Source organism: Symphodus melops (genome assembly GCF_947650265.1).
Source record: "Symphodus melops genome assembly, chromosome: 4".
Taxonomy (NCBI): domain Eukaryota; kingdom Metazoa; phylum Chordata; class Actinopteri; order Labriformes; family Labridae; genus Symphodus; species Symphodus melops.
This window is the reverse complement of record NC_136694.1, coordinates 19,022,009-19,044,869: the sequence shown is the minus strand read 5'-3', so window position 1 is coordinate 19,044,869 and position 22,861 is coordinate 19,022,009. Positions and strand designations below refer to the sequence as shown.

The window sequence follows — 22,861 nt, the reverse complement described above, 5'->3', positions numbered from 1 at the left end:
TTCAGAAAAAAACATTCAGGAAAATGGAAAGCGTTTTTTCAGGATATATGCGAAAGACCAAACAAAGACAAAAAAAAAAAAAAATAAGAATGGAAACCATATCATGAGGAATAAAATCAAATAGAAATAAGCAACTGATCATAACATTAGTCCACAACAAAAGTAAAAAAATAAATATATAAATGCAGTTCTGAAAATGGCATGGCCCTGAAGGAGAGGGGGTAGGGGGGTGGGGTGGGGGGAGGAGCATCTTACCCCCTGCTCATCCACCTGAGGAGTCTCCGTTGGCTTTAAAATCAAAGACCTGTATTAATGACTTGCACAGAGCCAGCAAGTCTCACACACACATCGAGCCAAATACTTAAACATTAGATTAAAAAGAAAAAAAAAAAAGAAAAAAAAAACCTTATCACACAAAACGCTAGCACATGTCAGTCAGGACGCAGACAGAACAGAGTCACTACTCTTCTTACTGACGGGACAAAACTGTCTTGTTGCTCCACTATGACAAGGACGGACAATCATGTATCACTGTCTATGAACACTTAGTATAATGACAGACATTAAACATCTTAACACTTTCAAAAACGGTCACAAAACAGATTTACAGCTTAACATTCCTGACGAACAACATGAAACTATTGGAATACAGGGTAGCATGTAAGATTGCCACACAACTTTATCCCTCCCCCGCTGAGGTAATCACTACTGATGAGGTTTATGGATTTTATGACCGGCATCTCGATGCTGAGCATTGAAGAGAGTTGATAAGAAAGCTAAATGACAGACATGAAATTGTATGAAGTCATTTAAAAATAAAAGCACTGTCTGCTACTCTGACTTTGCCTCTACCTACCCTTTTGACCTTTGACCCTTTTGCTTTTCAGATTGAGGCTTTTTTTTTTACATTTATGTTTATCCCAAAGTGTTTTTAGGGAGCTGAAACAGCTTAATCAAAGTAAAATAATTAGATTTAAATAGTTGCTCATAAAAATCATTGTCTATTTGACATACTAAAAAAATTAATTATTGGATTATAGGAGTATTCAGGAGTAGTTGTACAGAGAAAAAAAATCCAGGCGCAACCTAAAATACAAACACAAATTATCATATGGCTAGTTTTCAGACTGGACTTGCATGATTACAAAGCGATTTTAAAAAAAAAAAAAAAAAAGAGATTTACATATCAGAGGGCTAAGCTCTGACAGCAAAGAGCTACCCCAGACAGACATGGCTTCATTCAGTCCTTCAGCACGGTATTTAACAGAGCGACAATATGAATGAGCAGCGATGATAAACAGAAATGAAGTATTAGCTTGAGGAGGTTCTTTAGGTAATCCTGCACTGCTGATGGAGCATGCGTTCAGCATCGCCACGTTGCTGGGAGTAAGCACTGCACGCGCACGCAAGACATTTGGATAAGGAGGAGGCGAACGGTGAACTCATAGCAATGCAGCAACTCATGCATGTCAGTGGTGCCCTGCAAAAAAAACGTAAACTGCAATAGCAGGCCGCTCTCACAGTCCGGTGCAGAAAGAGGAGAATGAAGGAGAGAAGGAAAGGAAGGAGGAGGAAAACCGCAGGGACAGAGACGAGTTCTGGCAGAGAAAAATGAGAAGATGGTGAGAGAGGAAGAGGCGAGGCAGAGAGGTAGAAGTTGGGGAGAGTCACTGATTGAAGAGTTCATGCACCTGACTGGAGTCTACACACCTGCGCTACACATGAGCTCCTTTCTGAGCTTTAAGAGCTCACTACAGGAAGACAGAACAAAACACAGAGACAATCACTCACAGAGACACAAACACAAGATCATCAAAGAACCTCAGACTCAGCTGCAGTAACGCACCATCAGTGTGAAACACAAAAACAAGGGCTTATAATCAAGCATCTCCTGGTACACTGACATATTTGAATCCACAGATTCTTACCTGATTAAATCATAAAGGGAAGCTTTGTTTTTCACTTATATTTCAAAGTTGAACTAAAGTTGGATGTATTTTAAGGTTTTATTTAAAAGAAAAGCTTCTATTCAAATGCCGGCCACTCTATGACAAATCTGTTTCGCCTGATACTAATGAGGTTGTTCTACAATCTGTAAAGCTGCAGTGGTCTACACAACTTTAAGGAAAGAAGTCAAACACATTCTACTGACAATTGTCCTTAATGTTGTGTAGAAAGGACATTTCCATGTTTTGAGCTCCAGGACCATTCTGTCTGGAGGAAAAAGTCGAGGGGAAATGACAAGAGAGAAAAGAGCAAACTTCACAAGGCTCTATGGAAAAAACTGACCGGAGGGGAATGGAGCGGGTGGCCAAGCGACATCTGTGAGAGGCGGGACATGGAGAGGATTGAGGAATGAGTCATGGCTGACACTTCCCAGCATACATTTGGAAAGCTTAACAATCACACAGCTCATGACTAGAATAGCAAGCAAGTAGCAAAAAACTATATTTTTCTTATTCTTAGATCAGCTATTAGAAATGATTGAATGAAAAGTGACGAAATGTCTGATCTCTATGGAGCACAAACAGCAACCACATGCAGATAAAAGTCAGTGATGGATAAAAAGTGCCTCACAAGAAACCATGAAAGTCCTTGTGAAATGAACAAAAAGTTCCCCAACACCTACATTCACACACACACACACACACACACACACACACACAGCACACCTGTAAGTAATATATGTACACATGTAAAACGCACATGCATAAAAGCAACAACCTGCACGCAAATCCACCTTATGTTTTTAACAAGATTTGTTAACAATCATGCAGACACACATTTAGACAATTGGGGACAATTGAGAAATTAAAAACACAGAAAACATGAGTATAACTCCAGAAAAACAGCACTGCAGCTCAGACACAGAGCACCCGGAAGGGGGGGAAGAGGAAGGGCGCAGGGACGGGGACGAGATTGAGCAGGGGGGACTTTGGTGCAGAGCACCTCTATCAAGCACCAACGTCACCTCTATTCAACCGAAAAGTCAAATTTGGCCACATAGTATCCTTCGTTGTTTTTTTATTTTTTATTTTAATCATATTTGACTACAAATCCCACCCTCTTTACCTTTTTTTATAATAACAAGCGCAACTCAACTCACAAACATAGACTTTTATTACGGTGTCATTGGAGAAGTCAAGCCATAAAGAGATTGTAGTAGTTGGTTATTGGTTATTTTCTCAATCCTTGATGTGACATTTTATAAAGTAATAAGGTAAATATTGAGATTTGTAAAACCTATTTTTGCCTGAGTCAATAAGACATTACAGGGGTCCCGAAGATAAAGTTGTTATTCGAAACAGGTTACACACAGAAAACATTATTGGATTATCACAATACTTGCCTCGACAAGTTTCTATGGAAAAAAAATGCACAAGAGTAAAACATTAGATAACCACATCATACATTATACTGCTGTGCACCAAATACAGGCCTCAGGTCACAGAGATCATGAGCGAATCCTGTTTATGTGTTTTCACTTCAGTGTTCGAGAGTAAACAGTTTGTGAGAGTCACGATTCCTGCATCAAACAATACCGCAACACAATGACAATGACACAAAGAGCAGAAGCGAAATTTCAACAACACAGACTATTTGATTAACTCAGTGTACTGTAGATAAAAACACAAATGAGGATGAAACTGAAGCTTTACAGAAAAAGCCAATGCCTCATAAGAACCTCAAAATGTCTATTCACATTTCACTGTCATGCGAGATTTAATTCTAAATATGTAATGGGCGTCAAAGGAAACATCATCGAGAAGAAAAAGCCACCGCCTTTGAAAAAAAAAAAACATTTAAAAATGTTCTGTTAATTTGCTTGACTTTTGTCAAAAAGAGAAGGCAGACATTTCTTCATTTCCAGCTGTTTCTACAACAACTGTATTTTTACATTTTAGAAAACTTTTCATTAAATTGTCCCTTGGCTTTCCTGTGAGGCTTCAGTTCAACTTTGGAGGCAGAAAAAAAAAGTCATACTTACATTAACTTCAGTGATAGCGATATCGACGACGCTACCAACAACAATTAAGGCATCAAATGTGTTCCAAGCATCAGCGAAATAGTGCTGTTAATGCATGGTGACATGTGAGGGTGAAGATGGGAATGAAAGAGAGAGCATGAAGAGGATAGGGCAGACAAATGATAAAGGGAGAGAAGTGAGGGAGAAACAAGACCAAGGATGTAATGAAATGGCAGGGTAAGATGAGGACATAAAGAGAGAGAGAAAAAAAGAGGAAACATTAAAAGTGTTCAGAAAAAAAAAAAAAAGAAGCCAGAAATCTGAGTCCTGCCACGGGAAGCTGCAGTGTGAGAAGAGGTGGCCCAGAGAGAGAGGGGACAAAGAGCAGCAGGGGGTGCTGTAGCTGCGCTTACTTACATCTATCTCACTGAGAACTATGTCTACTATGCTGCCAATCACAACCAAGGCGTCGAACACATTCCAGGCATCCCCAAAATATCCCTGAGTGAGGTGGAGCAAGTTGAATGTGACAAGCATACAGAAATAGTAGTTTAGCCGCAAGGCACTAGCACCAAACTGATGTTAAAATATCAATGTTACATATTAAAACACTGCTGCCAAGAACCTGACAGACAGTGAGCGCTATTTTAGATTTGACAGAAAACAAAAAAGTCAGCACAGCATCCCACACTCGGTCTCTTACTAGTAGCCTGTCCTTCTTTGCAACACAGAGCTGTTTGACAGGCATCGCCGTTCAGGAGGAGAAAAGAAAACAAATCACTTCTTTTATGGGTTGTGAAAAATTCTTGTGTGCTGCTCCACTCTTTAACATTTTAACAATAGTTTGACGGTTCAAAACATCGACTTACTGGCTTTCTTGTCAAAAATTGGATGAAAGCATTTATTTCACTTGACAAAATATGTAGATACAGCCAGGAGGCAATTAGCTTCGCTTACAGACTGGAAGCTAGCCAAGCTAGTCTGGCATAAAAACACAGTAACTGTAATGTGTGGTTTTACAGGGGTCTTATCAATGACTGTTCCTCAGCCTGGAATATAATCATGTATAGATCTTATCTAATCTTTTCAAGAAGGTAAAACAAGTGTTTTTTCCTTTCGAAAGAAACAAGGTAGCTGGTTAGCCTTGTTATCACTCTTTATGCTAAACTAAGATGCTGCAGCTACATTTACAGATAGATATGAGTAATACTCATTTAACTCTGGGCAGAAGAGTTGATTTAGTATGTAAAACTGTATAAGTAAATGGTTCAGCAGATTTCCGTACATTTTTACCAGACAGAAATGCTTTTCATCAGGCTAAGTATTTCTCTTTTGGTTTGGGTTGATTGTTTGTTTCTGAGCTGTCCGAGGGGGTTTGTGTGGAGACTCACCCTGGGTTTGAATGCGATGAGTTTCAGAACCATCTCGACGGTGAAGACAGCAGTGAAGACCATATTAAGAATATCCATGACATAGTTAAAGAGTGCTGACTGTCCGTAGTGCTGCAGCAGGAGGACAAAGAGAGATGGTTCAAGAAAACTCAAGCGAGACTATTATTTTCATTGCACTTAACAATTATAAAAGATAATCAAAGATACTGTTCAGATACCTCAAAAAACTCTAAAAAGCCATACTCATTAATGATTCTAAAGGTTGTGTGTGAAGAAAAAAAACAACAGTGGCGTAGCAGACGGTGTCACTTCATTCTTCTTGTCAATTCGTATTGATATACACTACAGTGTTGTTTACACTTGAACACTTACAAAACGTCTTTATTATCCTTATTTGATGGTTACAACAACTGAAAGCTAACTGCCAAGTATGACCTCGTTTCAGCGTAAACGCGGTGTGACAGCTTACCTGTACAGCCAGGCAGAGTGTGTTGAGCATGATGAGCACAAACATGATGTACTCAAACCCTGTGGAGTTCACCACATACCAGAACTTGTACTGATACGGGTTCTTAGGGATGTACCTTCTCAGCGGACGGGCCTTAAGAGCATACTCCACACATTGACGCTGCACACAAATACACAAAATGAGTTTGAATGCTCAGGTTTCTTTTGCAGATTGTATGCCTTTACTATAGATGACAGTAGACAGAGTAGGCAATAGGGAGGAGAGACTGGGGGATGAAGTACTTCTTTCAGTTTGAGCATGAGAAGTGGAAATGATCTGCAATGTGACTACAGTATGTTTAATTGATATACATAATTTCATTGATACACACATTTTCATTGGATAAAAGTAAAACTTGATTTCAAAATATCAGAACTAATTATCAATACATCTGAGTGATTCATTAGGTTCTTTTTATTTTTGACCTGATAAACACATGCACACATGAACCTGTTGTGAACCTGCTCACTGACCTGGTTCTTGTCCAGTTCACAGTTTTTGTACTCTTTTTCTCCTTGTTCCTGAAATGTGACGATCACAAACCCTACGAAGATGTTCATCATAAAAAAAGCAATGATGATGATGTAGATGATGAAGAAGATGGAGATCTCTACACGGTAGTTGTAAATGGGGCCAAGGTTCTCCCTGTTGGAGTCGATGGCCTTGTAGAGCAGCCTGAGGGAGGAAGAGGAAAAGAAAGAAAAGGAACGAATGTGATCCAGTTTATTTATTTATTTTTTTGGACATGTAGATTAGCAATTAAAAAACCTTACGCTGGCCAGCCTTCAAAAGTGGATACTGTGAAGAGAGCCATCATAGCCATGAGGACATTATCAAAGTTGAAGTCACTGTTGTGCCACAGCCTTTTGTGAATGGTTGGCTGGTTCACGTCTCCCTCCTTATAAAGGATGTAGGTGCCCCTATGAGAAAAAGACAAGGTTAAGACTGAAATTTTGACGACTGCATGAAATTCTGCAGTTACGATACATGATAATGAAAACTAACTTGCACTCTTCTGGGCTGGACTTTGCTTCATCGGTGCAGCGGTAGAATTTTCCCTGAAGTGGAGCAGAAAACATAAACTCACTCTAGTGATGAATACTTCAAAACGATTAACTCAATATCTCATGTTTGGTTTGTTGTATTGACTTTTTTTAAGCCCAGCGCTGCTGACCTTAAACAGCTGCACTCCTATACAGGCGAACATGAACTGGAGCAGAGTGGTGACGATCATTATGTTACCGATTGTTCTGATGGCCACAAACACACACTGGACCACGTGCTATAAAGCAGAAACAGAAAAATGTTACACACTGGGGGAATCCATGGTAAGCAGCCTAAGACTTGATCTATAAGTGTGCTTTATATGCAGGAAGACTTTACGACGAGGTGTCACCTTGAGGCCTTTGGCTCGGTTGATGGCCCTCAGGGGTCGAAGAACACGAAGGACCCGAAGGATCTTCACCACTGAGATGGCAGAAGACCTGAACAATGAGGAGAGATGGATGTAGTGTGAATTTTAGGACATTCTAGAAAAAGTAAAACACTTTTAAAAGTATTAGTTTTCCAGGAGCCCAGGAATCCCCAAAAACGTAAGATCCTTTTCCTCTGATATAGGTCTTGGTTTCTCTTTTCTGACGAGGGGCTCAAAAAGGCTGATGATTGAAACATAAAACTCATGGGTGCCACAACTTTTGTTCAGCTTCATTCAGACAATTAAAACAAGACCTAACTGGGTGCTGCTAAAATCAATAGGTCAAAAGTGTGAAATGCTCATCATGTTGAAAAACAAATAGATATTCTGTGGCCTTCAAGACCAAAAGAAAAGAAAAGAGACAACGTAAGACTGTGTATGAGAAAGCTGGAAAAACAAAGACATTGAATTGTTAATTATGAAACCAAATAAGAAAATAATCAAGAAGCAGACGTATTGTCAATGATGAACAAAATGAGGTTTTTGTTTTTTCAGAACCTCTGCATCTCATCCTTGCTCCTATTTAGCCCACAAAAATCAAAAGCTGTAGTTGTTTTTTGACATTAGGTTCCTGATATTTGTTCCAGCAGCTCCTTTTTCAGTTGTCTCGATTGTGCAGTGGTTTAGAGGGAAAAGTGCCTGATTTAGTTTGAACTTACTGGATGCCAAAGGACACAAGGGAAACTCCCACCACTAGAAGATCCAGGAGGTTGAAGTAATTTCTACAGAATGCTCCTTTATGTAGAAAAGCGCCGTACGTCGTCATCTGGGTAAAGGACAGAGGAAGTTAGCGGAGCAAATGACAAAGAACAACAACATTTCATCCCATACCAAAAAGCACATAAATACATAGATACACTCACTCTCTCTCCGCACACAGTGGACACAGACACAGAAACAGCACAGACATGTTCAAAAGGAACACTCACACACTCTCCATCTTGCAAACACCTTCACACTCGTTGTGTTCACTCTGATTTGGGGTGGCGAGCTCAGAGCAGAGAAACAGGAGGCTTAATAAACCGTCGCCACCCCCACGGCCCTTAACTACATGAATGTAGTAGTAAGTCATTCATTTCGCAATCGACTATGGGATGAGGCAATAAAGCATGCATTTTGTTGCCATGAGGATATTTACTACCTGCAAAAGCTCTAGTTATAGTGATTGGAAAGATGAAATGGCCTTACTGTCACATTCATGTGGACCGTCGTCTTAAAGCACATTCTGTTATGTTCTTTAATAGTTGAGAATAAGGGAAAGCAGCTCCCTATTAAAACTTCATAGTTCAGCAGGCAGAGAAGAAAAACCAGCCAAAATAACTCTTCTTCAAATAATAAAAGTACAGGATTAACTTTCTGAGTGCACGTGGATGTGGAGCCCTGCAGAGACGTGGAGAGAGCAGAGTGCTAACTATGAGCATCAGAGAATTAGAAGTAAGATAATGATGGACTTGGTCAATTTTAGTACAAATAGCTGCAGATACGATTCCACATCTCTGTGCACTCAGTCAAGGAAAGCAGACTGAACCATGCTCTGCATGAACATGGTTGGTTTTGCCCCCTCTTTTATGGTTAAACTGAAGAGCAGTCAGTACGAGAGGCATGGAGTTAGCTTTGACTGGAGTTGACTTTTGCGTCTTCGAACACCTCCACTGAAGATGACCTCAAACTCAACTTCAGCCAATGCCTGATCAATGTCTGAACAGCCCGTTAAAAAATGTGTTGCATTGCAAAAAAGGGTTGCATCATGTTTAACATATCTTGCATCATCCAACTCATTTCAGCCATGACCGCCACCGATGATGTGACACCCATGTGAGTATAATGTAATGCTGATGTCGTGTTTCCTTCCCCCAACATGAGTTCTTCGATTAGTGTAATTAGAACAAATCTTGTGTTTGTGTGGGCAAAATCACAACTCCAAATATTTTTTTTTTTTTTTTTTTCCTTTTTAAAAGAGGTGCCATGAAGAAAAAAGTAAAAAAGAGAAAGGAAACAAACAAGCCAGGTTGTACTGAGTGGCAGGTGACACACAAGGAGAGAATGCAGCAAGGCTCTCGTTGTCATTTAAGGGGTTACCTTCAATATGATCTCAAATGTAAACATACTAGTGAAGACATAATCTGCATAGCCTAGGACCTGGAAGGCAATGAGACGTTTGGAGTGTTACTGGGTGTGGTTAGTGACAGCACAGACAGGGGACACAGGGCATTTACCTTCAACACGATCTCAACAGTAAAGATAGCCGTGAAAGCATAGTCAAAGTAACCAAGTATCTGCAAAAAGCAACGTACATGTTTAACAAAGACAGGTCATTGTGCAGCTTCAAATATCATGTCAAACAAGGTGAGTAAGAAAACAAAATAAATAAGAGGTTTTTTTTCTTGTGGAAAGAGTGTGTGAGCTTACATTTAACAGATTTGCTAAGTTGCATTATAGATATAGTTCAAAGAAAAATGAAATACCAATAAGCGCTGCAAATAAAACGGAAAGATCGCTTCCGATTGTCCACTTTACAGGACTGTACCAATGTTTTTGCATGTTTCAGCTCATTATAAAAAAGAACGATATGTTTATGGTCAAACGTCCAACTTTGCAAAGAAGGGTGATTCATTTTAATGAAACTTAAAAAAAAAAAAAAAAAGGTGCAAACCCCTGATGTTAAATCTACAATAAATACAACTAATTGAAAAAAAGAAACATTTTCTTAATTAATATCTCTAAGATTTAAGCTCATTAACTAAACACAGGCGATCGTTTTAAAATCTTTTCATTCATGTTGCATTTAAGGACACTTGTCTTCTTCACATGTTATAGTTCCTTGAAAAACAACTGCTCGAGACACATCAGACTGTCATAAAGGAAACGAGTGTTTGCTTTCTTGGGTTGTTAGACAGTTGTTGTTGTTGACGACCATCCAACCCCTAAATCATGAAAGTTGGAATTGAATCACTACATTACATTTAGAGAGGAGTCATTTTCAAGCAATGTCCTCCCACAGATCGTCTTTGCCCTGGAGATTACATTAAGATGTATGTTTTGTTCAAATAAAAGGAAGTTATATTTTGGAAATGGGTTGTAAAGGACTTGAAAGTGTTTGAAAAATGAACCAATAAAAGCTGTAGATTTCCTCCCTTTATAATTTGTTCCTCCTTGATCTCTCTTTTGCCCTCTCTATGGCGTAAAGGAGAATAACAACAGTGAATAAAAAATGACGCTTCAGCCTGCAGTAGGGACGTTTAAGTCTGGGAGTTATGTACAGATAGATACGGTTAGCTTGTAACATAATTCATATACATATTTTTCAAGCCTTTACTGATATTTTCTAACAATAAGCCAATCACATTCTTCGTTTGTGGTTTCAATAACTGCACATGCTTTGAATCCTCCTGAGATAAAAGTGTTGCACAGATCAGATCTCACGGATTTGTTTTCATACTTCATATCAAATCATCTTAAAATGATTCAAGTGTTGCTGAAACATAATCTTTGGATGTATACATTTACTAAAACATGCAAAATAACCAGTTTGAGGTCCAAGAATAATGATATAAATGAAACTTATAAAGCTACATTTCATGCAAACATTTCACCCAGAAAGTGATACGAAGATAATAATGATATTAAAGTCACTTATATCTTCCCTAATAAGTCAGTTAAAAGATAGAATTACATATTTGTAGTGAGGGACTGTTAGACTTACAATATTGCGAGCGGAGAAGTTTCTGATTGGATCCTCAGCAGCGAGAGAGACAGAGCTGAGCATGATGAACACCAGGATGAGGTTGGTGAAAATGTGATGATTAATGAGTTTGTGGCAAAAGACACGGAACCTGGAAGTGCAAAGGAAACAGCAGAGAACATGAGAGTGAGATGAGGCTGTGTATTAAATGGCCATATGTGTCAAATCTGAGGGGCGTAAATGATGAGTGTTTCATACGGGTTTGTGCTGCTGAAGATGAAGAAGGCACTTCCCTCAGGGATGGGAGTGATCTTCTCCTTCTTGACCAGATCAGAGATGACGGGCCGAGGCCCCGATGGAACCTCTGGGTCCTCCTCCTCAGGCGCAGCTTCGTCGTTCTCCTCCTCTTCCTCCTTACAGAGATGAAGATAATGGGTAAGTGAAAAAAAACAAACCTCTTTACACGATAAAGATAAGTTACAAAAGTTACCTTCTCATCTTTTTCATCTTCCTTTTTGTCCCTGTCATGAACAGAAATCGTCATGAATTAAAGTAGAGTTTTAACACATATCTCGGCATCTAAGGCAAACAGTCAAAATAATGTTTTTTCAAAGTCACCCTTTCTTGTCTCCTTCGTCCGTGTTAAGAGATTCTGCGTCTGCCAAGTTGTCCACAGCGATAGCCAAGAAGACGTTCAGGAGGATATCTGAGCGCAGTGTTCAGAAAAGGACAAGTCTCCGTCAAACTGCTTTATATTCTTTGATAAATCAAATCAGACTCTGGTGTTTTCTGTTTCAACACAGTTAGTGTTCAGAGGATACAGTTCCCGCAGATGAAGAGGATGATGAAGTAAAAACACACAATCATCCCAGAGGAAGAAGGACCTCCGTACGCCATGATCCCATCGTACATGACAGCGTTCCAGTCTTCTCCTGTCAGGATCTGAAATCATCATAATATTTGGGTCATTTTGGGGAAATGTGTCAACAGTTGTGTTTCAAATGTGTGGACAAAACCTTCTGGTGCAAGTGTTCACCTGTACTTCTGTGACACCAACTTGTTGTCGGTAAAACAACGTGAGGATAAACCTGCTGTTGTTTGTGTGATATCAAGTTCACAAAATAGTGGAGGACACATTAATGGACTTAAAAAAATTATTCTCCAGCTGGAGCTGTCTGAGGAAGAGCTCGTCATTGCCCTCTGTTGGACAAACTATGTCATGGTGACATTGTTTCTAAATGACCTAAAACTTAGCTTGTGTTTTGCAAGTTTTTGACCAAATAATTGACCAAAAGAAAATATCTTCAGCAAGCTATCCTCCTCTACATGATCAGCCTACTCGATTTAGCCCTCAGCTGTTTAACCTGTATAACCTTTATGTCTGTTTATGCAAACATTATGTTATAAAAAACAGATTTAGTTGCACTATTGTAGAATAGTATTGTAATTTCATCAGGTTATTTTTTCAATAAACATATCTTTTTTACGATTGATACATGAATGAGGAAACGCTGAATGTTTGTCTGTGCTCCTGTGTGCAGATATATTATCATCTGAACTGCAGATCTGACTGTAAATACCTGAAACACTGTAAGAAGAGCTTGGGGAAAGTTATCAAAGGTACTCCTCTTGGTCTGGGTCTCGTCAAAGTTGAACTTTCCACCAAACACCTGCATGCCCAGCAGGGAGAAGATGATAATGAAGAGGAAGAGCAGCAGCAGCAGGGATGCAATAGACTTCATAGAGTTGAGCAGAGACGCCACCAGGTTACTCAGTGACTGCCAGTGACTAGAAGGAAACAAGAGAGAGGCGCTTCATTTAACACCCCCCCCTTTACACCGCACACGTACATACACATCGACACAACCTCACAACCACAGTGTGAAAACAGTCGTCGTACCGTGTGACCTTGAAGATCCTCAGCAGGCGAACGCAGCGGAACACAGAGATACCGAGGGGAGACATGATTTCCAGCTCAACTAAAATGGTTTCTGTGATGCCTCCACACACCACAAAGCAGTCAAAGCGGTTAAACAGTGAAACAAAATAGGCCTGAAGTCCAAGACTGTACATCTTCACCAACATTTCACATGTGAACAGGGCCAGCAGCACCTTGTTGGCCACATCTGAAACAAAAGGAAAAGCTTAACATGAAAATGATGCAGATTATTAGAGTGGAGAATAAAGGCTGACACATTAAAGAATCCTGCTGTGGTTCTTTAACATCTCCTAAAACTAAAGAAATATTACACTTCAAAATACTCTTTGATAAATGATGTGTAATTACTGCATTAAAATACTAAATGTTTAAAAAAATGTCTGGACATCTGGACTCATGGCTGAATAGTAAAACACATTTCATTTGAAAGTGTAAATACAAATCTCCTCAAACTAAAGCTGCAGAAAAATAATATAAACGTCATTTTATTTTCATATGTGCAGTAGTGATGTCATACCCTGCACTTGTGTCAGCCACATCGGCTGGTTATAATGCTCGGATGAAATGGTGAGAGTGTTCAGGAACACCAGGATGATGACCAGCCAATAGAAAGGCACCGATTTGACAGCCAACCGGCACTTCCTGCGGCAGAATCTGTTCCAGCGGCGCCAGCGCCGACTGAAGAAGGAGAGACAAACAGAAGCACGAAAATGAAAAAGAAGCACAAATATGACTCAGGTTTCATTTTAAAAGCATGTAAACAACACAGAGTCTGCTCATTGAGACTATTATACAACATTATATTCAATCGAAGCACAACACTGAAAATATCAGCGTAGTATCACTCCTTGTTTATTCAAGGTTACATTAATGATAACTATACAGAGGAGTGAGGCAGAGAGGCCAAGAGGGAATTGCATCAGTTTATTTTTTGCAAGTCATACTGTGTAGTAAATGAGCTGAAAAATCCTGCAATAGGCCTTTTCTTTAAAACACTGGTACATGCTGACTTTATAAAAGCTGTTGATTTATTTGGCCCCTGTAAAGTCTCATTAAAATACAGAAAAATGAAAGCCAAGCATTTGAATATAAAAATCAGTATAATCAAACAGAGTCACAGTATTAAGTTTTATGCACCACGAAGAGACACAAACCCACAAATATGCTCACCTGAACTTTGACTTTGAAATTTTTTGACTGAAAAAGAAGTGAAAATCAAAGTTTAAAGGTTGAAGCAGAGTTTTGTTAGGCACGCTGATTAGTTAGCCAGATTTAACAGCATTAATACATGCAAAACTCAGAGTCGTTGCACTGCAGGAGAACAATATAAATGCATTTTTGAGCTGTTTGCTTTGCATTTTTCACCGTTTTTTCCACGACCAACAGTCGCCTTTTTTTAAATAATAATGTTTGTTGTGCAAATTGTTTTGGGATCTCACCACAGAGGTCCGCAACATGGTGTCTTTTCATCCACCTCGGCTTGATTCTCGGTGTTCACAGATTCTGTTTCACTGGCTGGAACGCTTGCTGCAGCAGCATAAACAAAGCAGACATTTACCAAAAAACAATCACTTGTCACAAGACTCCTCGGATGGAGCACAGTGCAGTGAATCCCAGGGGAAACACAAAAAAAAAAAACTTTACAAAACGTAAAAGATGAAAAGGATAAAAAAAAAAAAACGTATCCAAGCTCATCACAATAATTTGATAGTGACTTTAAAAATAGAACTGCTTCACTGCAGCTACCAAACTTGTGGCCTCAAAGAAAAAGAAAAAGCTGAGCGCTGTGGCTGTGCATCACTGTCATCATTAGTATCATTTACCGAGTGCTGAAAGGGAGCTGACATGGGACAGGCGAGTGGACAGCTGCTCCACGAGGGCTGACTGATGCACACAATGAGGAGCAGAGGGAAGAGGGGAGCAGGGCTTTTAGAGCTGTCTCTGAAATGCAACACTAAGAGTTCTGCAGATACTGTGTGTGCAGACACATGATGATTAACTGTGTGAAAAGTCTCACTGCTTTATAAGGGAGCATGCTGTGTGCTGCTGCTTGGCTTATGTAGACGCATTGGCTTTGATTCCTGATTGGTCGGACAGCTCTTAGCTCTGAAAATAGTGCTGACTGCTGGTGTAGTGATCTGGGTTTAGCCCTGTTTCCCATATTCACACTCCCTGCTTTTGAAATAGGACAAGGGAGGGAAACAGGGTGTGCCTTCTATGAAACACGGCTGTACTTCAATGCCATATTAGATTGGGCAATTTTTGGGTATATTTAGAACCGGCAGGTCCTCGGAAAAAAAAAAAGGAAGGGAAAAGGAGAAAACTGGAAAAGGCTGTAATGCTCAGACACAATAGGTTAACACAATAGTAAAGCACAGAGTGATGAGGTATTACATAAGGATACACACACACACACTTACACACACCATCATTTAACAGTCATATAGGATGGGCCAACTGAAAATTGAAGGCCAATGAATGTTATCATTTTGGTAATTGAACGTGTATTAATTCTCACCTGATGTGGTGTATCTGTGCAGCAGACATAACTGATTGTTACCTATTTGCAACTTTGCATTGTAATAACAAACAGCTGGCCCTTTAAGACACATTATGCTGTTAGCTAGCTGTCGTATTTATGGTACTTTATGCACTAAATGTTGATTTTGTGTTGAACGAAATTGATCAATCGTTTTGTCCAGATTAATATGAGCATTGAACACACACATACACTCTTGCGTGCAGACATACAAACAAAAGAGCTAAAGAACAGTGGAGGGAAAGCACAGGATTTACCATGAGTGTCGGACGACTGGCTGAACCACCCAAACCTTCCTTTCTTCTTCTCAGTGAGGTCAGCCAAAGTCACCCCTTCATGTGTAATGCATGCAAGTCCATGCATTCATACACAACGGCACAGCAGAGGGGACATGGGGGAGGGGGGAGGGCGAGAATGGTCAGCTATCAAAATGGGTCAGAGCAGACAAGCACCACAGGACAACAACAGTTTTCAAAAATATCAATAACCAACAATGGCAAGAGCAGCAGGAGCCACAGGCTTCAGACACTGAGGAGGGCAGAAGAACAACATTGAGAGCTGTTAGTCAGTTGAAGCACCCGCAGGTGAGCCTGTACTAACATGTTACAGTGCGAACGAAAGTCTGTGCATATTAACATGTTAGTAGGGGCTTATGTTTCGTTGACACACACCAAAAGCCAGAATGGATGTTGGAGAGAAAGCAGCATGGACCTGCATGAGAAGCTCCACAGCTTAAAATCTCACTTCATGGTAAATGTTTGCCGCAAGGGCCAGGGTAAAGGGGGTTAACACATATATTTAAACATAAAAAGAGGAAAAGACAGGTGGGAGAAGCAACAGTCAATGGTCAGAGTACATTTAAATGAGGGGAGCAGACAGAGGGTACAATTTTGCAACCTCACATTCACACTAGAGAATCAGTGGCCGTTTCTCTGTTCTGCATCGTGTTTGCTGCTTATATAAAGAGGATTTGGATTAAGAGTTTTTTTTTCTACTGCTCAAGTCATATCATTTTTTCCTTCCTTTTTCCCTATCCAGACAAACTCCAGCGGTACTCAAGGCGTGCCTCACTTCTATCAGTGACATACATTAAGCGTGGAGATAAGGAAATAGTCTGGAGCTCAGGTTCAAATATGTTAAAAATAAGTTTGTTTATATGCTAAACCGACATGCGTCTGTGTACGTCTTGTTTAAGTCGCATTGACTAATTCTGCATTATTAAGAGACACATTACAGCCTTTTTTTAAACATGGAACTAAAGACATTAACGACATTTTGCAGTTATTTTTTGTGTATTTGACCTTTTTTAACGTGTCAAATAAAAATGGTTTGTTTCCTTGAAACTCATTTGATTTTCTACAGCCCTGAGAATATTTAATAAAACGCCAAACCAGGCAAGACTTACAGCTATACGTTTGCTGTGGACTATTGTGCCATTGTTTATGTAGTGAGTTGAAAATCCTCCTTTCCAGTAGTTTTTTTTTTTTTGCACAGTGGCTAAAAAGTAAGAACACTTACAGTATGTGTCACATGATGTGTAATAGACTCACGATTCCTCCACATCTAAGCTAAAGAAGCTTCACCAGGAGTCTGTGGCATTTTTAAAAATACAGCACTCTACATCGAAACACACAAGACTGACAATATAAACATCTACTCTGTTTTGAAAAAGACTTTAACCAGTGGATAAATATGTCTCCTCCTGAGAGGAATTATCTGTAGGTTATCCACTGTGTTTTCCTTCCAAACTCCCACTATGACACATTATAGATTTCCAGAGTACAAACCCTTGCATTCGCTGATTATATAAACAAAGGCCTAATTATAGCTGCAGAAATCACAGCCCTCTCAAGCCAACAATAACACACACTGCTGGATATTTTTCTCCATGTGGTGGAAACAGATTGTATCACTTTGCTGTATTGAAGTGTGGCTTATGAGCGCAGTGTTACTTAGCATGACAGAGGAGAGGAGCAGAATGGGGCGCTTACGGTTGCGTTTGCTCTCCTCCTCGGCCTCGTCCTCATTGTCGGGGTCGATGTCCTCGGCCTGTGTGATCCAATCAAGGTAACCCTTCAGATCTTCCTCCAGTTGCTGCTTCTCACGCAGCTTTTGGAAGTCGCCACGAGCTTTCGCCTTCTCTCTCTCCTTGGAGAACTCTCTGGGTTTGCAAAAGGCACGGGCAGACAGAAAACGCAAACAGATGCAAAAACACAGGAGTGCATGAATAACCAAAAAAAGGAAAACAATTACACACATAAGGTTGTCTAATTGAGTTGATACTTTTTAGCAGCATTTTATAATGCAACAAGCTTTGTTGTTTTACTGATCAATAGTATCAAAAAGGACCTCGGCTTTTCAAAAAACGACAGATCTTAAATCATGTTTTTAGCCCAAGCGAAAGAGAGACAGCACTGATTTGCACAACGTGTCACTCAGTACGGAAATGTTGGCAACGTATTTGTACAGTTCAGTGCAGTGTATCAAAGTATCATGATATCCCTACACACACATAAAAAGAAACGTACTTTCACAGCAAAAACCTAAAACATTTTTCACACAAAACACAAGCAAACAAATCTTTCTCCTTACACTTCATCTAATGAAAACATTTTGAAAGGGCATAAAATATAAATGTATGCTATGGTCCCAATTTGTACATTTGTTTACATATTCACACACTTCATGTGTGGATGTTGATCACTGTGAGTCGAAACCCTTTCAATGCCTTGTGTGTTTTAGTGAAGCCTAACCACTGGAGGGAGATGTACACCTTTGAATGATGACAGCTCTATAGATAGAGCTGTGTGAACAGTATCTTAATCTTCAGCATCTTAATCAGACAGAAAAGTCTATTTATGTGGACAGATGGTTTAAAGAGACACGCAACTTTTGCATGGCATCTAAATTCATAGGTTAAATAAACAGTGGAAGCATGTAAATATATTCAGAGCGTGCCATTTTTCAATATTTCTGACTGAAACCAATGTTCAGTCTGTTTTCTGTAAACATTAGAAGTCAAATATTCAAGAATAAAGGAGAGTTGACGACTTTAGATCAGAAATCTAAAATGTAAAGACGATGATGATAAATATAAAAGTAGAACCAGCAATAAATATCCGTGCACACCTCAGCACACAATGTTTGTTTAGCCACAGTGTCTTCATCAGACACAGAAGAGTCAACAAGTCTGTGAAGGGTCAATGTTGTTGGACACAACAAAAACCAGCGCAGCCTTTTCACACAGGGCTTACTTTGTCTTACCAACAGAAGGCGCTGTAACAAAATGTAAATTAGGGCATGTAGTTGTGTGTAAAAAGAAACTTCATAAAGCATTTAAAGTTTGTTTCAGTTGGAGCTCAGTAGATTTAAGTTAAAGCAAAATTATCTTTCATGGTGTGAAATCAGATTTGGCAAGTTGCCGTGGCGATGCCCTTTGAGTTCTGTACACAAGTTATATATGACCCTACTGATGTCCAGAACACACTTATATATCCATTCATGTACTCATTTATTTGTCTATTAATTTGTGTATTTACTTATATGTCTATTGTTTATGTATTTTTATATTCATTTGTGTATTTACTGGGTGGGTTGGGTTGTCGGTTGGTTCCAGGATAGTTTTTTTAAGAAGTGCCCCACTGACAAAACCCATATCAAAGCTTTAAATTCTTCACTGGGCTCATTTTTGTCCATGTGTGGTTACTGTGAGTGGAGGTAGCATTAGTTGGACTCATATGGGTCTCAAAAAGGAGCATAGTGAAGGTTTAACTTTGTGGTTGCCCTTGAAAGGACAAGATATTTTGAAACCATGATGAACTTTTGAATGAGAAAATACATCTTCCCATTGCTCTATGAAAAACCAGACCAAGATAGGTTCAATATCTCCATCTTCAGCAGATTGTTATGATTGAATAAATGGTTGAATTTGTAGTCAATTCCCAAAGCAAAGCAGGTTGCGCCAAAAAAAGAAAACCCACTGCAAACATGCTTTTAACACTGCAGAGCAAATCCACAAGCTGCCTCTTACCCACTTAGCACACCTAACACAAGGTTTAACACGAAAAAGGAGCCCAGTATGATCAAGCTAACGAAATAAATCCAAGGAGTTTCCCATCCAATGGCATCGTTGACCTACAGGAGCCAATAGGAGCCGGTTAACAAACAAAAAAAAAAACACACATCAGAACAGTGAACCATCAGCCTGACACCAAGCAGAGGGTCTCTGTCAGCAAAGAGAGGAAGGTGCTTACCCGCTCAACACACCCAAAACCAGATTAAGCACGAAAAAGGAGCCGAAGATCACAAGACTGACAAAGTACACCCATGGAAGCTCAAAGCCCATAGCGTCATTCATCTGAAGGCACAAGCGTCACCGCAGAGGAAGAACAGGAGCAGGAAGGGAGAAAGAAAAGAGTGGTATAAACTGTTAAAGGTAGAAACTGTCAAAAAAAAAAAAGAGCAGAACAAAAGTTAGACGTAAATTGCTTCCATTGCAGAAAATTTAGACAGTGGCAGCAAGGACAGGACAGGACAGAATTGCATTATTACTATTAGTTGTAAAAAAAAAAAAAAAAAAACATTTCATTATTTAGTAAATTAATCATATGAGAAAAAAAAAGCTGCCTTTGGAAAACATCATCAGCTCCATGTCTAATCTGAGAAGACACTTCAGCTGAGGGCAAGTGACAGAAGGAAGTAAAGAGAACGAGCAGAATGAGAGTCTCACCCAGTACAGCACGTCCGTCCAGCCCTCCATGGTGATGCACTGAAACACCGTCAGCATAGCAAACAGGAAGTTGTCAAAGTTGGTAATGCCACCATTGGGACCTTGCCAGCCTTCCCTGCACTCACTGCCATTGATGGGGCATTGGCGCCCGTGCCCTGAGATCGCACATGGAGCTTGTTCGTCCTCTGCTAACGTATCTACAGAGGGAGAGAGGAAACATCAAGAACGTGCTAGTTGCTGTTGAAATATCAGCTGACTTCAATCAGGGGCAGATCTGACCGCTTCATCAGATCACAAGCACAATTTTGTTCAATATTTTTCCGTCTTATTATTGTCCCCTGTGGAGGTCTACTTCCTGGTTGAGGATGGTGCTCTAAAAAACAAGCGCACATAGGGTTGGTCCACCAGGTTTTGGCATTGTGGACTCTACCAAGTACCACTTTGGAATGGGTGAGGGTGCATCTCATTCTTTTTTGTATTCTGTTCTGAACAAGCTGTGTAAAATAAACTTTGACTTGAGGACTTTGTGGTCAGTGTTTCGTCACATTAAAGACTTGTGAACGATTTATGTTACACATATCTTTAATAGTCTGTTGAACTTTGCCCCTGCTGGTTGTTAGATGGTTTGTGCAGGAAGTATTTAAAGCTCTTCCTTGATCCGTGCAGCTATATTTTTTTTATACCCTGCAATGGTTCACGTCTCATACAATGCACTATTTATATTTTACACCCTGCTATAGATCTGCTATTTCGTACCGTGCAATAAGAAATCTGATGTCTGTTCATCAATTTAATTTTAGTATGCTGCAAACTGTAATTGAGTCCTACCACACATATCCCATCTTCTGTTAACTAGGGTCACTCTTTTTTCTTTTTTTTGACCCATAATCTTCTTGTTATTGTTGTTTTTTTGTTTTTAGCTGTGTGCACTTTAAGGTGAAGCCAAGTAATCTCATTGTACAATTTGTATAATGACAATAAAGGCATTCTATTCTATTTCTAGCTTGTTTGTCTGTCCTCTGTTGTTGGGTATTTGAGATTTTCTGCGTTTTATGTACGGGGGCCTTTCTTTGGCTTTTTGTTGATGTTGAGCACAGACACATGAATAAAAACAAATCTCTAAAGCAAGTTCCTGACCTGTGTGGATTCATTTTCCTCTCCAAACTTTGAAATAGTTCTGCACCCAAACACTTGAGTTTGGGACCACTGATCAGGGGGACTTGCCATGTCAGTTTTGAATTTTGTCTCCATAAACAACATCCTCACAGACATTATAAGAACATTTTTACTAGTGTACTATGGCTATGGGTTTTTGCTCATGGTCCAGCAGAAGTTTACTCCTGTTTAGTTAAATCGAGACTCTCATAGTGTAGAATAGGTCTGTTTAAGCCCCTTAAAACATTTCCATCCTTACCCCCAGATTCTCAATCTAAATGCAGATATGTGTTGAAATGAGATCATATTGGAGTTTAATAATTCTGTACACAGAATAAAGACCTGCTTTAAATGTAAAACAGACAAAAGAGAAGGCGTACCTGAACCAGGAAGATAGCAGGTTGCGTGCATTTTGCCGATGAAAAGCTCCAGGCCGATAATAGCATAGATGATAATGACAAACAAGACCAGCAGGGCAATGTGGAGAAGAGGGACCATGGCTTTAATGATGGAGTTCAACACCACCTGTAAACCTGGGCAAGGAAGAAAAGAAACATCACATTTGGTGTCCACGTGGTTCTTTCATTAACTCTGCCTGATCTTGATATGTCAGTTATTATTACAATATCTATGCACTTCAGAATCTTAAGACTTTGCTAAAAGTATACTGAATGATGATTCACGCTATGACAAGCTGAAGAGAATTTTAAATACAATATTAAATGTTGAACATAACATAACAGATGTCAACATACAGCATGTGTGCTTTGGTCAATAATTATACAACAGCCGGGACAGAATCATCTTTCTTCAACAAGCAGATACGACATAACTTTTTATACTGTAAGTATACATTTTAGGACATATAAAACAACATGGTTTCTAAACGTGTCAGGGTGTTTGCTCTGAGTCTGTTGCATGTTTTCATTACACCCAGAGCTCATGTGTCCTGGACGCTGATGTCAACGTTATTGAAAAACAGTCCTCAGGGATGGTAAGGCGAAAATCTGGCCCTTTAACTGTGAAGAACCCTTCAAGGAACACTCACTGGGAATCAATGAACTAAAACAATTATCTAAAAGGGAAGTATTTAAGAAAATATATATTGGGTTGACCATGTTAACATCATCTGACTGTGTGAGTTGGCACGTGGCGGTCAGCACTTGTCACTACTCACTGGGTACTCCTGAGACCAGCCGCAGGGGTCGCAGCACACGGAAGGCTCGAAGGGCTTTAACATCAAATCCACCTGGTTTCCCCCCATGACCATGCATTGACGGATGAGTACTGTCTCCATCCAATTCTATCTTCTCCTCTTTGGTCAAAAGCTCCAAGACAACACTGAAGAGTCTGTCAGAAAACAAAGACAGAACCGTACAATGTCAGTCTGTCCAGGAAAGTATAACACCATCCATGAAACGTGGTGAGACCATGTCAGCGAGCTAAGAGCGATGAACGGAAAAACTGTTAATTAATC

At 39.7% G+C, this 22,861-nt stretch overlaps 1 protein-coding gene across 3 annotated transcripts in view; it reads right to left on the bottom strand.

The window, feature by feature from the left end:
* The window catches only part of cacna1da (calcium channel, voltage-dependent, L type, alpha 1D subunit, a), a 59,103-nt gene that overhangs the window by 14,270 nt on the left and 21,972 nt on the right, over nucleotides 1–22,861 (bottom strand). The window contains exons 4-30 of one of the 3 annotated variants that reach the window (XM_079341515.1): nucleotides 22,562–22,734; nucleotides 21,765–21,917; nucleotides 20,230–20,426; nucleotides 19,754–19,857; nucleotides 17,492–17,661; nucleotides 15,758–15,832; nucleotides 14,401–14,488; nucleotides 14,132–14,158; nucleotides 13,479–13,639; nucleotides 12,923–13,148; nucleotides 12,603–12,810; nucleotides 11,844–11,964; nucleotides 11,641–11,728; nucleotides 11,513–11,543; nucleotides 11,281–11,435; nucleotides 11,044–11,173; nucleotides 9,557–9,616; nucleotides 8,000–8,106; nucleotides 7,263–7,350; nucleotides 7,041–7,148; nucleotides 6,872–6,924; nucleotides 6,640–6,786; nucleotides 6,340–6,541; nucleotides 5,828–5,986; nucleotides 5,359–5,469; nucleotides 3,989–4,072; nucleotides 256–288 (exon numbers count right to left, since the gene is read on the bottom strand). In XM_079341515.1, coding sequence (XP_079197641.1) covers nucleotides 256–288; nucleotides 3,989–4,072; nucleotides 5,359–5,469; nucleotides 5,828–5,986; nucleotides 6,340–6,541; nucleotides 6,640–6,786; nucleotides 6,872–6,924; nucleotides 7,041–7,148; nucleotides 7,263–7,350; nucleotides 8,000–8,106; nucleotides 9,557–9,616; nucleotides 11,044–11,173; nucleotides 11,281–11,435; nucleotides 11,513–11,543; nucleotides 11,641–11,728; nucleotides 11,844–11,964; nucleotides 12,603–12,810; nucleotides 12,923–13,148; nucleotides 13,479–13,639; nucleotides 14,132–14,158; nucleotides 14,401–14,488; nucleotides 15,758–15,832; nucleotides 17,492–17,661; nucleotides 19,754–19,857; nucleotides 20,230–20,426; nucleotides 21,765–21,917; nucleotides 22,562–22,734 — 3,259 coding nt within the window. Of the gene's footprint in view, nucleotides 1–255; nucleotides 289–3,988; nucleotides 4,073–5,358; nucleotides 5,470–5,827; nucleotides 5,987–6,339; nucleotides 6,542–6,639; nucleotides 6,787–6,871; nucleotides 6,925–7,040; nucleotides 7,149–7,262; nucleotides 7,351–7,999; nucleotides 8,107–9,419; nucleotides 9,480–9,556; nucleotides 9,617–11,043; nucleotides 11,174–11,280; nucleotides 11,436–11,512; nucleotides 11,544–11,640; nucleotides 11,729–11,843; nucleotides 11,965–12,602; nucleotides 12,811–12,922; nucleotides 13,149–13,478; nucleotides 13,640–14,131; nucleotides 14,159–14,400; nucleotides 14,489–15,757; nucleotides 15,833–17,491; nucleotides 17,662–19,753; nucleotides 19,858–20,229; nucleotides 20,427–21,764; nucleotides 21,918–22,561; nucleotides 22,735–22,861 lie in introns of all 3 variants that reach the window. The other 2 variants (XM_079341514.1, XM_079341516.1) reach the window with 2 other exon arrangements.